Here is a 15293-nt window from a genome sequence, read left to right on the forward strand (position 1 = left end):
TCTGTTTCAGTCCCCCCCCCCCACACTTAGCAAAATGAAACACTGAAATGTTCAGTGGAGGATTTCTCACTTCTCCAGTTTGGGAGTGCATGCCTGGGAAAAACAGAACCACCATTTTTAAAGTGGCTGACGAAAAGCGGGTGAGAGGCTTTGTGTGGCTTGACCTTTCACTGGAATAAAGAAGAAGAGAAGCATTTTGCTTCGCGTTCTTTGGGAAAATTGTGGGGCTTCCCCCTCACAATAGCCTGCAGGGCCCACTGCGTGGTGTACGGAGGGGCCCAGAAACCAAAGCCTGCACATTGTAGACTGAGGGGGGCGGAGAACCTGTGTGTGAAGGAAAACTGTGTTGCGAAAAGGAAACTTTTTATGAGAGAATTGTTTTTAAAAGCACCAAGATTAGGAATCAGCTTTGCTTTATTTGCCTTAAGAAAACAGCACTTTCTCTTCATGTGGCTCCCCACGTACTTGAGGAGAGGCAGCTGCTCCACGTGTGTGCTCAGAACGTCAGGTCTCCAGGGACATGTTGTTCCAGAAAAAGAAGGGCGGAGAAAGAAATGCGATAGCTGACAATCTTCGGGAAGGGGAGACACGGGGAAACGCCGAGCTCGCCTCAGCCTGGGCGCTGAGCGGAAGGAGGCGCCTTCCCTATTGGCGCCGGGCTGCTGCAGTGAGGCTCGCGGCCGCCAGGGAGAGCCGTTCGGGCGCCGCCTGGAGCCGAGCGAGGCGCGGCTGGCTGGGCGCCTGGCTTTGCGCGCAACTGGTGGCGGGGTCCTCCTTCTCCTCCTCGTGCGGGCGGGGTGGTCACGCCCGGCGGTGGCGGCTCCTGCACAGTGCCGAGGCCGGCCAGGCGAAGTTGGGCAGCGGCGGCGAGGAGGGGCGGCGTTGCTGCTGCTGCTGCTCCCTCTTCCCAGTATGCCGGCGTCTCCCGAGTTGCCTCGGCGGCGACGGCAAGCGGGCGGCCGGCAGCGGCAGCCGAAGAAGCGCGTGTGAGCGACCGGAGAGCTCCTCTCCACTCACAAGGATGCTGGGGGGCGATGCCTGGCGGCAGGGAGGACGAGATTTGCCAGAAAGCGCTGAAGCTGCTGGTCGAGCTCTGCTCCGACGGGACGGTGGAGAACGACCGCTGCCTCGAGTTCAACTACTACCTGCGGGACAGCGGCAGACCCCGGCCCACAGACTCCGGTAAGCGCCGCGATCCTGGGTGGTGGGGGGCCGGGAAGGAACTTCAGCGGGACAAGGGGCTTCAGTTCCCTCGTCGGAAATCTATAGGCGTCCATCGCAGGCTGGGTTTGGAGAGGTGGCGCGTCAGTGATTGCCTGATCCCATCCCTCCATTTTTCAGAAATCTCCCTCCGCCCTGATTTTGAGGCGACCAGGACTTTACTCCTAAATGGTGAGGCCGGGGTTGATGTTCCCGGTCTGTGCAGCCAGAGAGCCCGCCGTCCTCCTAGACGCAGCGCCCAACCCTAGTCACATTTAGGCGCCAAACCCATTGTTTCAATGGAATCTTACGTGCTGATTTGCATGGATGCAGAAATGAATCCTGTTGATTTTCACAGAACTTGCTCTTAAGCATAGCTTTAGAATCATGGGTTTGCATTCTGATATTGGACCTGCTCACTCAGAGAGAAGCCCTGGGAGTTGAGTGAGAGTTGTTCCCATGTAACACGTGTGTGTGTGTATACAGCGTTGCAGACATGGTCATCGGGCAGAGTTAAAGTACCATCTCTGAACTATTTTTAGATCCTGTGAATTTCTATTGCTGCTGTAAGACCAGCACGTATGCAGGACTGTCGGAATCAACACATCTCCAGGAACCAAATCATGGCTGTGGCTCTGGTTGAACTCCGAGTGGGACCAGGGCAGTGTGTTCAAAAGGCATCACATGCTGGGTAGCTCTTAAGCTATTCAGATCTTACAGGAATTGTTTCTTTGCCTTGCTTACACAAGCACGCGCACGTGCACAACAATCAAATAAAATGTGACAGAGCGTTAAATTGCTCTTCTATATCTCCTACGAGTAATATAAGCGTTTGCAATATAACACATCTCTGTACCTTTGGTTTCATTATGGAAATCAACTGGCAGCATACCTTGTTTTCTTTAAAACATGTTTCAGGGGCAGGGGCTGATTGTATTGGGACTAACGGAGCAAAGGAATGCTACCACTGTTTAATTAGTTGTAATCCTTTCGCTGGGTAGCGTAGAAGTTGCTTGCTTCCTGAGCTATTTGAAAGCTAGTTGCTAACTTTGGTAAGTTCATTTGATCAGGATTTAAGTGAGGTGGGCATGCTGAATTGTTAAACTGATAGGTGCTTCTCTTCTGTCTTGAAATGACTACTGAGCTCTGATCCTGAGCATACTTGTTTGGAAATAAGTCCTACTGAAATCACAGAGGATTGACTTGTGCATAAACACATTTAAGATGTTGCAGGGTGGAAGGTAGAGGCAGGATGTTATACTTTGCAGCAGATGGGTTTTTACGTTATTGCTTTTCTTAGGAACAATCCTATACTATGTCCCATGGTTGCATTTTTTATTCGCCGACAAGCTTTTGAGTCCCCTCCCTCTTGTTTCCTGCCAGAGAGACTGCATACCAGCCTTTGGGGCTGATTATGGGATTTATGTTGGATTATGTCTTTAGTGCAGTGCCTTTGGTTTCTTTTTGATAAACGTTCTGATTTAAATGTTTCTTTCTTAAAGAAGCACCTCCAGCTGCTTTGGTTGTGCTCTACTTTCTGGAAGAATGTTGACCCATTCTGTGGCTGCTGAAGAAGATCGGAGATCTTCCTGATCCAAATATGCACATGTATCAAGATAAATCACCAAAGGCCTAAGCTAAATCTGCGTTGTTTCTCTGCGTGAAATTTTACCTAGTGCACATGCAGCTCCCAAGCACAAGTCTTTAGTCCGTATTGCTCTTCAACCCATTTGCACTGGAAGCATAACTGTTCACAGGGCTAGCGTAGATCATGCACCTAACACAATATGATGCACATGAAGTGCTCTCATTGCATATAATACTTGCCTCGGCTTTTCTGATGATTACTTTACTAATAAGCTTTACTTACAAATGGCGCCCTGCAACAAAATGTTACAGTGTGCCACAGGTGTTACCAGGGCCTGTGGCTAAGTAGAATTGGGGGGGGGGGTTAACATCGAATACAGGAGTCCCTCCCTGTTGTAACTTGGAACTTGATTCATGTATGTTCTATTTATATTGTTAGTTCTTGGACATTTAAAGGGGAATGCAAGTCAATTGAACTGATGGATTTGGCCTGGAATGAGGCTCCAGAGGGAAACTTAAGGAGCTGGATTTTTACTTCAACCTGAGATGTATAGGGTATTTTTGACTGGAAATCCAGAGCAGCCTCAGTAGCTCTGTCCAGCAATGTTAACAGAAGACTACTGTGTCCCGTAAGTCTGCAGTGAGGATTCAACACTGAACTGCACTCCATATTTCTCAAGCCAACCAGCAATGTGGGAATAAAGGCAATGGATAATACTGCAGCAGTGCTGTTGAAAACTCCTCATTTAGCTCAAATCCAACCTTCCATTGGGGTCTAATAGTCCTGGCCATCACTACAGAGTTGTTGTAGATCCCTCAGAGCCTAAGCTGCAGTATTTCACGTGAACTACACTGCAGGCCTGTCATAAACCATTTCCTCATCCACAGCCTTTCCAACTTGCAATATGGTGACGATGAGTTGCATTTGGGGAAGGTGGGATGTGGTAGCTACACTGGTGTCCAATCCTGGTTACACGGAAACCTTGGATTTCTCCATTGGTTTCTTTGGGAAGCTCTCACTTCTTCTGTTCCTAACAACATTTAAAAATAGCTTCTCGGTGTGAACCAGCAAATGAATTCTCTTTAGACTATAAGAAGATTCTCTCTACACTTCTCGTATCTGTGTCTGTTTTTCCTCATTCCTTTTAGAGGATGAAGGAGAAAGTGACAAGTAGACTGAAGGACAATGGAGGAAAAGACCTAATGATATTACTGTGTACCTTCTACTCTCTCCCTTAATCTTCTTGCCTTGTTTCTCAGCTAGCTGATCAGCAGTTCTTGAAGCTGAGCAGCCATGTCCATTTTCTTTTCCAATTTTCTGTGGCTATTGAACATACTTGTTCTGTGTTGGGCTGTTCTTGGGTTCCCCACCTGCCCTGGGGGTGCTTTTCTTCTAAACATTTTTTGTACATCTGCAAACCTTGAGGTTTCCTTAAGACTGCTGATACCTCCTCTTGTGTGTGGATGCCCCCATTTTAGCTAAATAAGAATTGACACTCAACCCTGAATCTTGGAAACAGAGTAAATACTTTTCTTTATGGCGAGTTAGAAGCAAATTAGGTTCCACTGATTTTACTGTACAGTTGTGCCCACAGTTTTATCATTTGATGCTGAGTGGCTGCTACATTATACAAATTCTTCACTATTTTATAATCCATTGGTATTCACCTGCTGGGTTGAGAGGCACACTGGGTAGTGGACTGACCTTTGGTGGGTTGCAACAGCAACATTACCACTGTACAAGTAAATAGTGTGGAATTAAAAATAGGGTCTTTTTGCATCTTTGGGCTAAAGGTGGATCCTTGTTCTCAAAAGGTTCAGGACCATTTGATTTAGTGAATACGGCCTGTGAGTATGTATGCAAAAGTGATCAATCCATGGAGATGTTTTCTAGATCACCAGTGAATGCACACCTGTGCATTTGTGGCACATTGACAACATTACAAGAACTAACTTTTCTCCATTTTAACTAAGCTTCCTTGTCTGGTCATCCAGAAACAACAGTTATTTGCCACAAGCAGTCGATTAATTGGTTATTCACAAACCAAACTTATTTTGTTGAGCCATTTCCTGCATTAAAATTAATGTAGAATAAGTTAAGTTTTAGTAGGGTTTACACAACCTTTATTTAAAATAATATTAAGCATTTCAAGTAAGAGCACTTAAACATAAAGTTAAACCTAAGTTGGCAGGTGTAAAACAATTTGAGCATGGGCTTCACAAGTTAAACTATAGCTATTTAGTTTGTACTTGGTGTGATTGATAGAAATCTGTCAAAAGGAATTCATAGAAATACCATTTCACTTTTCTTTGTCATGCTCCTGAGTTCCAAGTGACATTTCTGAGATGTCCAGGATGCTTTTCACTTGGACTGTACTGAAAGGCTTTCTCTGCCATCCACAGTGCTCTTGTACATACAGCTTTAGCCATATCCTAGTGGGGATATTGGTATTGCTTCAGTCAGCTGCAATATAAGTTAGCTGAGTTTTAAAACCTTTGATAGTTTGTAGTTGCAGGCAAGAGGGTTCCATCGATAAAATGTAAGCTGGGGTATAGGTGTAAGGTGGGGTATAGATTTTACAAATATGAGGTGGTTATTTGAGAACAAATAATGAGGTGGTGTCTCACAAGTAGCATGTGGTTAATAATAGCTCCCAACATGCCCCATCTGCAACTGAAAAAGGATGGAGGCACAAGTCCACCCACATTCATGTGATTATGATTATAACCTGTTAATAGTACTGCTAGTTTAAGAGGGAGGAAAGGGTCAATCCAATTCATCTCACCAGCAAATATTTCAATATCACGATATATTGCCAGCTAAACATTGCGATACCTCAGTATATCACCATGTCTGAAATAAGGTTGGAGCTTATAATAATCTGGGGAAATATTTTTTAAAAAATAAAAATCTAAATTTGATGCGTATAATTAAATGAAAATTTACTCAGCGATAACATCCTTAACTAAACCATTAAAGATTTCTGGAGAATATATTACTGTTCTGTTAAGGGTTTTATATACCCATAGTAATACCTTGAACTTGGCCCTGTAACAGATTTGGAACTGGTGTAGATCAGTGCTAGAAAGCCTGGCCTAGGTGCCACATGTCGCCTGAAAACTAGGTTACAGATGGCCATCCAACCTCTGCTTAAAAACTTCCAATGGAGGAGAGTGTACCACCTACCAAGGGAGTCCTTTCCACTGTCGAACAGCTCTTTCTGTCAGAAAGTTCTTCCTGTTGTTTAGTTAGAATCGCCTTTCTTGTCACTTGGAACCATTCATTCGGGTCCTCCCCCTTCAGAGCAGGAGAAAACATGCTGCCTCCATCTTCCAGGTGACACCCCCTCAGATATTTGAAGGTGGTTACTCTTATCTCCTCTCAATCTCTTTTCCAAGCTAAACATACCCAGCTCCCTCAACCGTTCCCCACAAGGCTGGGTTTCCAAGACCCATGATCATCTTGGTTGCCCTCCTCTGCACGTGTTCCAGCTTATTAATATCCTTCTTAAATTGTGGCACCCAGAACTGGACACAGTACTCCAGGTGTGGTCTGACCAAGGCAAAATAGAGCGGGTGGCACTGTGGTCTAAACCACAGAGCCTAGGGCTTGCTGATCAGAAGGTCGACGGTTCGAATGCCCGTGACAGGTGAGCTCCCGTTGCTCGGTCCCTGCTCCTGTCAACCTAGCAGTTTGAAAGCACGTCAAAGTGCAAGTAGATAAATAGGTACCGCTCTGGCGGGAAGGTAAATGGCATTTCCGTGTGCTGCTCTGGTTTGCCAGAAGTGGCTTAGTCATGCTGGCCACATGACCTGGAAGCTGTATGCTGGCTCCCTCGGCCAATAAAGCGAGATGAGCGCCGCAACCCCAGAGTTGTCCACGACTGGACCTAACGGTCAGGGGTCCCTTTACCTTCATGACACTATATTTCTGTTGATGCAGCCTAGTATAGCATTAGCTTTTTTGCTGCTGCATCACACTGTTGACTCATGTTAAGCCTGTGGTCTACTAAGACCCCCTAGATCCTTTTCAGAACAGAAGCTGGAGCCAAGCCACACTGATCTTAAAATGAAGAACGGAATCTTCTCCCACAGCACTGCTGAGGAACAAAAATTCCAATAAGCAAAGTTTCTTTTTCTGCCAATAAGCTCCACACTGTGGCTCTTGCGAGGCAGAGTAGAGACCCTGATACCGTTCTTAGCTGGATATCGAGCTGGGTCTCTATTCTGCCTAGCAAGAGGCAAGGTGTGCGCCTCAAAGCAACGTGAATCTTATGGGGAGAAAATAAACTTTTTTTGCTGATCAAAATCTCCCTGCCTCAGCAAGGAAGCCTATTGTTATGCTGGGTCTGTCTCTAGCAAGAGGCATGGGGCTTGCACCTTGCAGATTGTGCAGGCAGAAAGCAGCTTTTACTGCAAAGTAAAGCCCTTTAGGCAGCTGAGTGGTGGCAGGGGCTTATGCCTTGCAGATGGGCAGGCAGGAAATGGCCATTTACTTTGCAGTAAAGTGCTGCTTTACAGAGTGAAAAAATATGAAACCTTTATTGCGGTCTGGAGTTCATACTGATAAGAGATAAATAACGATATATCACCCACCCTAACTTTCCTGTGACAGCCCTTAAGATATTTGAAGATGGCTATCACATCTCCTCTCAGTCTCCTCTTCTCCAGGCTAAATGTACCTGTGTTGACTGTGTTTGGTGCTGTTTGCCTGGTTTAAGGTAAAGGTACCCCTGCCCGTACGGGCCAGTCTTGACAGACTCTGGGGTTGTGCGCCCATCTCACTCAAGAGGCCAAGGGCCAGCGCTGTCCAGAGACACTTCCGGGTCACGTGGCCAGCGTGACAAAGCTGCACCTGGCGAGCCAGAGCCGCACACGGAACACCGTTTACCTTCCCACTGGTAAGCGGTCCCGATTTATCTACTTGCACCCGGGGGTGCTTTCGAACTGCTAGGTTGGCAGGCGCTGGGACCGAGCAGCGGGAGCGCACCCCGCCGCGGGGATTCGAACCGCCGACCTTTCAATCGGCAAGCCCTAGGCACTGAGGCTTTTACCCACAGCGCCATCCGCATCCCTGGCTTATATTATATTATTGGGGGTTGTACACGCAGTCCTCATAGAGTGTGGACATTCAGCTAAGAGCCCTATGTATGCAGGACCTTGTTGCATCTTCCAGTACAGAAATATGCACAGGTCTTGTTTGCTGTGGATGCCGGGGCTTAATAAAACCATGTATAAATACAACCTTCTGGGGTGGTTCTTGAAACATTGCTTTCCTAAATAATGAGATACACTTCTGTGCTTTCAAAGTAAAATATATGCATTCACATGGCTTTATATTTGTTGCTATACATGAAGTGATATGTACATGTTTTAGGACTTTGTATTTAACTCACTTTTCAGTGCTTGAAATATCACTGTGTGAAGAACACATTAAAAGAAATCCCTGTGCTGTGTGCTTTTCTGGCCATGAAGTCGAATGTCTCATCCTAGTTGGAAAACAATATATTGAGTTTACAAAAAAAGAGGGAAGGTAGTGTTCTCTGTAGCTCGGCAGAAACCCATCAATAGTAGACAGGCCAAAGACAGCTTGATTTATTCAGACAAGCCGTCTCATTGAGTTAGTAGAAGGCAATTAATGGGCTCTGAAGAATGTCTCTTCAGGTTTTCGAGGACTGGAAGAATGGTGGCAACAGCATGGAGCCAACTGAGGAAAAAAATACCTTTCTAATTAGTAGCTTGACTCCAACATTATTAATATTTTAGCTTAATTCAGGTAAAAAATTTTGCATTAGGAGATTTGGTCATTATAGGGAAGGTTGCTAAGAAGTATATAAGATGGTTGATGTTTCAGATGAATAAAATAAATGAAGAGCAAGCATTTTTACTACTGTTTTACACACTGCACATGGTGAGTTCTCAGTTAAATCAATACTTCATTTAAAGCCCATGGTTTCCTGAGTGAGAATGAGCCTCTTACAAGCAAGCGCCCCTGGCTAGGAATGTGCTTCCATATGTATGGCAGGGTGGATGCATGTATGGAAAACCTGTTTCACTTCCACATGCCCTTGCAGGATCCTTCACTGTGCAGAAAATGTGTATCCATATCTTAATGCAGTGCTTTTTTACCTGGGGGAATGCAGGGGGACGCATACCCCTAAACATTTTGTGAATCTAAGTTTGGCCTCATTGAGGGACAGTATTTCAGTATGAGCAGGAAAATGAGAGTACCCGTAAACATTTTTTTTTTTTAACACTGGCTTAATGTAAAACGATTTATTTGATTTGTTATATTTCTTTGATTAGTGTATATATTTCTCATTCAGATGAATCCCAATTGTAAATCCCAGTTTACAAACAAGGAATAACAATAACATGATGGTACATAATCGAACATCACAAATACAGCATAAATCATATAGCATAATTAACAGATCATCGGTGAAACAGTTACACTCTATGAAACACTGTTAACAAAGTGGCACCTAAAAGAATAAGTCAAACATCACAATTAAAGCAAAAGTCATATTATGCATTTAGCAAATCAATACAGCATTTATAATCTATAAAACAATACTAACGACATTAACAATATAGCAGCCAAAAAAGAAACAAAGCACTGTTAAGTTCATACACAGACTCTCTGCGCCCCTTGACTCATATAAACTATCACTCTATTTATCTCATTAAAACACATCCACATGATGCCTGTGGCTTCTTCAGACTGGAGGTGGGGCAACACAAGTGAAACCACCCACCTGCTGATGGCAAACAAGAGTATCTTTCCCTTCACAGTTCTTCCTCTGGAAACAGCTCCATTATGAAGGCTCCCGGGGCTGGAGAATAGGCAAGGCAGGTAGGAAAAGCCATTACCTGCTGGCCAACACAGAGTCCTACAGCATGTGACCCTAGCAGCAGGCAGCACTATGGCAATGCACTACTGTTAAGCTGTCATTTCCCTTGTAAATATTGACCAGCTACTGTCTGAAATATGATGAGTACAGATTCAGCCTAACTGATCTTGAAGCATCAGTTTGTTTTTACAGAAATGAAGAAATGTAGCACTGTCATTGAGCTGGTTTCAACATATAGTTTATCATGATGGGAATGAGTTGCACTAAGCCTCAGTCTCATTTCCCCCCTGCTTCTGATCACAAGATCAAAAGCTTTCGTTTCAGATTAGCCACAGCTTGTCATTTTGTCCGAACCCAATAAACTGTAGTTAGTCTAAACTATGGTTTGTTTGAAATAAGCCAATTTTAAAGGTGTTGGCTGGTCAAGGAAAAGTCTCAGGTAATTTATCTGATATTTTCTTACATTTATATCCTCTCTCTTTTTCCGTCATGGAGCCCAAGGCAGTGTACATGTGCTTCCCAGGAAGTCTCCCATAGATCACATCCAGCCCTGCTTAGCTTCAGCAAGGTGGTAACCTCATATGCAGCTTCGCACCATGCCCTGGGATGTTGTGTGTTTACCCCTCTAAGGTAATTACCCCTCTAAGGTAATTGCATCGGTGCAAGAGCTGTAGTTACAGTAGAAGCTTCTATCAGCTTTTTAAATGGTCAGAGTCCATAGTGCCATGTCGAATGTGCCCCTTGTGGAAGACGAGGGCTGCCTTCCATGTGGGCAAACTTCTGGGAGTTGCATGACGGTGCGGGGGGGGGGGGGCAGAGGCAAAATGGGTGGAGCAGCAGATATGTTACTTTTTCATAGTAGGCTGCATTCCAGCCATGGAAAAGTCAGGTTTCCACACACACACACACACACACACACACACACACACACACTGCCCTCCATGCAGGCAAGCAAGAGACATTTTCAAAGAGTACACTTTAGTCAAGCAAAGGTACTCAAGAGAGAGTGGAACAGCAGTTGGTAAGGAGTGTAGCTGTCAGGGACTGGCTGGATGAGGAAGAGTGGTGGGAGCCAAAATATCTGATGGGAATTGGACTGCAAAACATCTGAATAACTCCAGGTTGGGGGAAGGTTGCATATTCTCTGTTTTTAAGAGCCAAGCATTGCTATTGCTATTGCTATTGCTATTGCTATTGCTATTATTTACCTGGGTTTTTGGACCTCAATTTTCTGCATATTTTTTAGTTGGGGTAGAGTGGAGTTGGAGCTACTCATTTTGTGTGTGTGTGTGTGTGTGTGTGTGTGTGTGTGTGTGTGTGTTAGTTATATGGGCATTTTGTAAATTGTCCAAGTAGTAACATTTACAGGATGCCTATCTTCCTGCAAGTATCCTCAACCCCACCTGCCCAACAAATACCAGGGACATGGAGCCAGTGCAGGAACATTGAGTATGCAATGGCTGTATTCAGTGCAGTAGCAGCTTCTTAAGTCCCATCTCCAGAGTGTAGGAGTAACAAGGCGCATAACAACCTGGAGTTATCCAGATGTTTTGCACTCCAATTCCCATCAAATAATTTGGACTACTGTGAGCGATTTCTCTAGTAATACTAGGGTAGCACCTGTTAACATTGGTGGGCATGCATGACCTGGACCAAAGGTGTGACCTGAGATTGTCAGCCATGAAAAATGGTTTTTAGCAACTGCTGTGCTGTATACACTTCCCCCAGAATGGGCCTCTTTCTTGAGAAACTAGTAAGGATCTGACCCTAGGAACTTTCCATTACAAATTCATAAAGGTCATAGGAGACTGTGGTGAAGCCCCAGAATAGGATGAAAAGAGAGATCGGGAAATACTTATGCAGATAAGGATGATAAATAGAAAGGCCAGACCATTAATCATGCTGAATTTCATTAATGACACACTGAGTGGAAGAATGAGACTACCAAAACCAAATAAAGCTTTCTCTTCCTTATTGCCATGCTGGGCTGCATATTTTTGAAGCCCAGAAAACAAGCCAGTGGGCCCGCTGCTACTTATTTATATTAAAAACAGCTTCTGACAAATTACAGTGTAAATAGATGCTGTTGGTTTAACAGAGGATATAGGATTTTGGGAGCTTATGAGCAAAAGGAATGAAAAGTCACATTTGATCATTTATTCAAGTTAGGAGCAGATGCTTAGATCTAGGAAATTAAAAACCCCACAAAGTCAAGAATGTCAGATAGGCTCTGAATGAACTGTGAGAGACATTTTTATGCCAGTGGAATCAGGGTCTTGTCATTAATATTTTACTTGTATATGTGTGCTCTTATTTCTGCATGCAGGGCTGGCGGGGGAATAAACTAGCAGCATAAATTATCAACAGGAAAACTAAAACTGAAAACACCCTGTGTAGCATGTATTTTGAATGTTCTCTTGTTTGCACATCCTCTTACTGTATGTGTATCATATGTGCACAAAATACCTAATTCACTTTTGCTTTGCATTATGCTTGATAAAGCTAGTGGGTGGGGTGTGTTTTGCTTGATCTTGTCATAGAGCAGAATATTTCTAGCAGAGAAGCCTAGCCATATAAGTGGGGAAGAAGCTTATTCCTGTGCAACATGTGACCTGGTCCTGACTTGCAATTTGGATGACACTACAGTGGTACCTCAGGTTACATACGCTTCAGGTTACAGACTCCGCTAACCCAGAAATAGTGCTTCAGGTTAAGAACTTTGCTTCAGGATGAGAACAGAAATTGTGCTCCGGTGGCGCAGCAGCAGGAGGCCCCATTAGCTAAAGTGGTGCTTCAGGTTAAGAACAGTTTCAGGTTAAGTACAGACCTCCAGGATGAATTAAGTACTTAACCCGAGGTACCACTGTAGTTGCTCTGGGGCTGTCCATTGTGTTAGTACCATTACGTAACTTTAGGGCTTTCACATTTAAATTTCAGTAAACTGGCACTCCATATTCTGGAACAGGTGAAGAACTAGGGTGGAATCCGGTGGATCATGGTTGCTGAGACCGGGAAGGTGGGTCAATAGTGAAAAGAAAAGAAAGGAAAAGAAAGAAGAGAAGAGAAGAGAAGAGAAGAGAAGAGAAGAGAAGAGAAAAGCTTAGTTCAGCTGGGTCTGAAATTTACTGACTTATCAGAGCCAGATATTGGTGACTTACAAAGACAGTTTTACTGTCAGGACCATTAAAATAATGAATGTTAGGCATCCATTGATTCTGTGATATTTATGAATAAGAGACTGGATTTTTCAAACAGGGCTTAAGTAAGGATAACCAAGTCTATGCAACCTTACACTCCCATGCCTCCCTTTGGGCAATCTGAGGGATTGCAGCTGCTGCCCCTGCCCTCTTTAGTTAGTGACTTTCCAAGAAAGCATGAGGGATCACACTTTAGATCGCCTCCTTTTAATGTGGCAGGTTGCAAGCACTTTGCCACTTTAGAAAGAAAATTGTGCTGGGGTGGGGCATGTAATTGGCTAGGACAGCTCTAGGCCACAGGGATCTAATTTGGCCCACAAATCCATTCTCTGCAAAGCACATCCATTGGCCCCATGTGACCTGTGGGGCAGGTCAAGATGTAGCTGGGGGGAACAATTGGGAATTGAAAGGGCACTCCCAGTTGTTCCTTAGCAAGTGGGAATCACTGATAGTGCCTATCAGCTGATCAGCACTACCACTGAGCCCATTTGAAGTTGTCCATTTGCAGGTTTGGTTTGAATTCAGTCTACACAAGCAGACAGACATCCTTCACCTGCAGCTTTGAAGTCAGCTAGCTTGCCACTGGAATCATGCAGCACAATGTAGTTGCAAAGAGCTTGTAAGACGCCACTTTAAAGGAAGCAACCTGTGCCACTTAGGACCCTCACCTCAATTTTCAAGAGGTTTGGCAGCTCAGAGGGGCATTATGTTCCTAATTAAAATCACCAGTCCAAGGGGAATTGCTCTCAATATAATATTTTCTCTCTGTGATGTTACCTCACCCTCCATGCCTATTGACTGGCTGAGATGAAGTAGAGATTAGAGGAATTAAATAATGCTGCACAGCATAGGGAAATAATGGCTGTAAACAGTGCTGGAGTAAAAAGGATTTAGGAAAATGTTTGGGGAATAAATGCCCACAATGCCCTGAAATTGTTCCCTTGCAGACATTTGGTGTGGCCTATTTCACTTCCTTCATAGGCCTTTGTTTAATTTGAAGAATATTTAACTGGGGTTAAATCCTTAGCAAATGTGAAGCTGAAATAAGCTAAAAGAAATAACCTTTTCTTTTAAAAGATGCCTTAATTTTTAAAGAAGGAAAATATATAATATTTTATGCTTGAATAACTCAAAAGTGATTCAACTGATTTTGGTCAAACATTTTCATAACGGCATGAGCTCTTAAAGATTAATTTAAGCATGACAAATTTCAGCCGAAGGGGAAGAACATTTATAAAGTCGAGATAGCGTGGAATTGTGGGTTTATAGGTGGAGTAACTCTTTCAAGCTGAGGCTTAGGATGTATTAAGTCGTGGGTTGACATAGCAGCCGGCACAGCAATTTCTTCAAGTAGCTCTTTATTCTGGTAAGCTGGAATAGAACTGACAGTGAACAGCTCAGCCGGCCTGTATTTATAGGCAGCCGGCTGTCACATTGTAACCATAACAGCCCAGAGTTCCCGCCTAAAATAACTGCCGCGGACCTGAGTGAAAACTATCTACAGACCTGAGTGAAAACTATATACAGTATCCCCCTGTTGGCCCAGGTTGAAACTACACTACATAACACCCCTCCCCACCGAGATAAGGCGTTAGTTACAATCGTAATGGTTTCCTTATATACAGCACTACGCGTAATGGTTCCATTAAGCACAAAAGCATATCGGTTACATTTCCCATACTTAGACCAACAGTGATACCTGTCCAACAACATAGTCCTTTAAATAAGTTGGGCGCTTGGAAACTCTGCCAGACCGCCGGGGACTGGTAGCCAAGTCCGGAGGGCCACACAGTTCTCGCTGAGGCTGTGGTGCGACCCTAGGTGGCGTTGGCACCAACTCCCCTGGATCCGCTGCTGCGGGTGGAGCCTCCGCAAGTGGAGTGGTCCGAGTCTGTTCTGAAACGGCTTGGTTCGGCTCCACGCTGGCAGTTTGCGAGGGAGGTGTAGGTGGGGCCTCGCCATCTGTACGTGTCTCTTCTGGAGCCGCAAGCGCAGTTGGGGGCACCTCGGTAGTGTCCAAGTCCCCAACCCTGCGCCTAAGCTGGTCTATGTGCCGTCGCCACAAGCGTCCGTCTTCGAGTGCCACCTGGTACGAGCGAGGTCCAGTGACTCCCACTACTGTGGCTGGCACCCAAGGGATGTCCCCCACATAGTTCCGGGCAAAGACCTGGTTTCCTGGGACAAATGACCGTGGTGCGTTGGCACAGCCTGGGGGTTCAGCCACGGCAAAGTCTGGGTGTAGCCGGTCGAGCGGTGACCTGAGGCGGCGGCCCATAAGCAGTTCAGCAGGACTCCTCCCTGTGGCCGCATGAGGGGTGATGTGTTGCACGAACAAGTATTCGGCGACCCGCTCATGCCAGTCTCCCCGGTCCAGGCGCGCCAGTGCCTCTTTTGTCGAGCGCACCATTCTTTCCGCTTGCCCGTTGCTGGATGGATGAAAGGGTGCCGTTAGGGC

The 15293-nt window shown here is 45.1% G+C and overlaps 1 protein-coding gene across 6 annotated transcripts in view; it reads left to right on the forward strand.

Moving 5' to 3' along the window:
* Positions 1–726: 726 nt before the first annotated feature.
* Positions 727–15293, forward strand: part of SYT9 (synaptotagmin 9) — an 87198-nt gene continuing 72631 nt past the window's right edge. For 5 of the 6 annotated variants that reach the window (XR_013393180.1, XR_003706859.2, XR_013393181.1 and 2 more), the window contains exon 1: positions 727–1182. Coding sequence is in view for 3 of the 6 variants with exons in the window: in XM_028730527.2 (XP_028586360.1) it covers positions 1035–1182 (148 nt within the window). In the remaining 3 variants the exon portion in view is untranslated. The remainder of the gene's footprint in view (positions 1183–15293) is intronic. The other variant, XM_028730550.2, reaches the window with a different exon arrangement.

This window comes from Podarcis muralis, chromosome 1 (genome assembly GCF_964188315.1).
Source record: "Podarcis muralis chromosome 1, rPodMur119.hap1.1, whole genome shotgun sequence".
In the NCBI taxonomy this organism is placed as follows: domain Eukaryota; kingdom Metazoa; phylum Chordata; class Lepidosauria; order Squamata; family Lacertidae; genus Podarcis; species Podarcis muralis.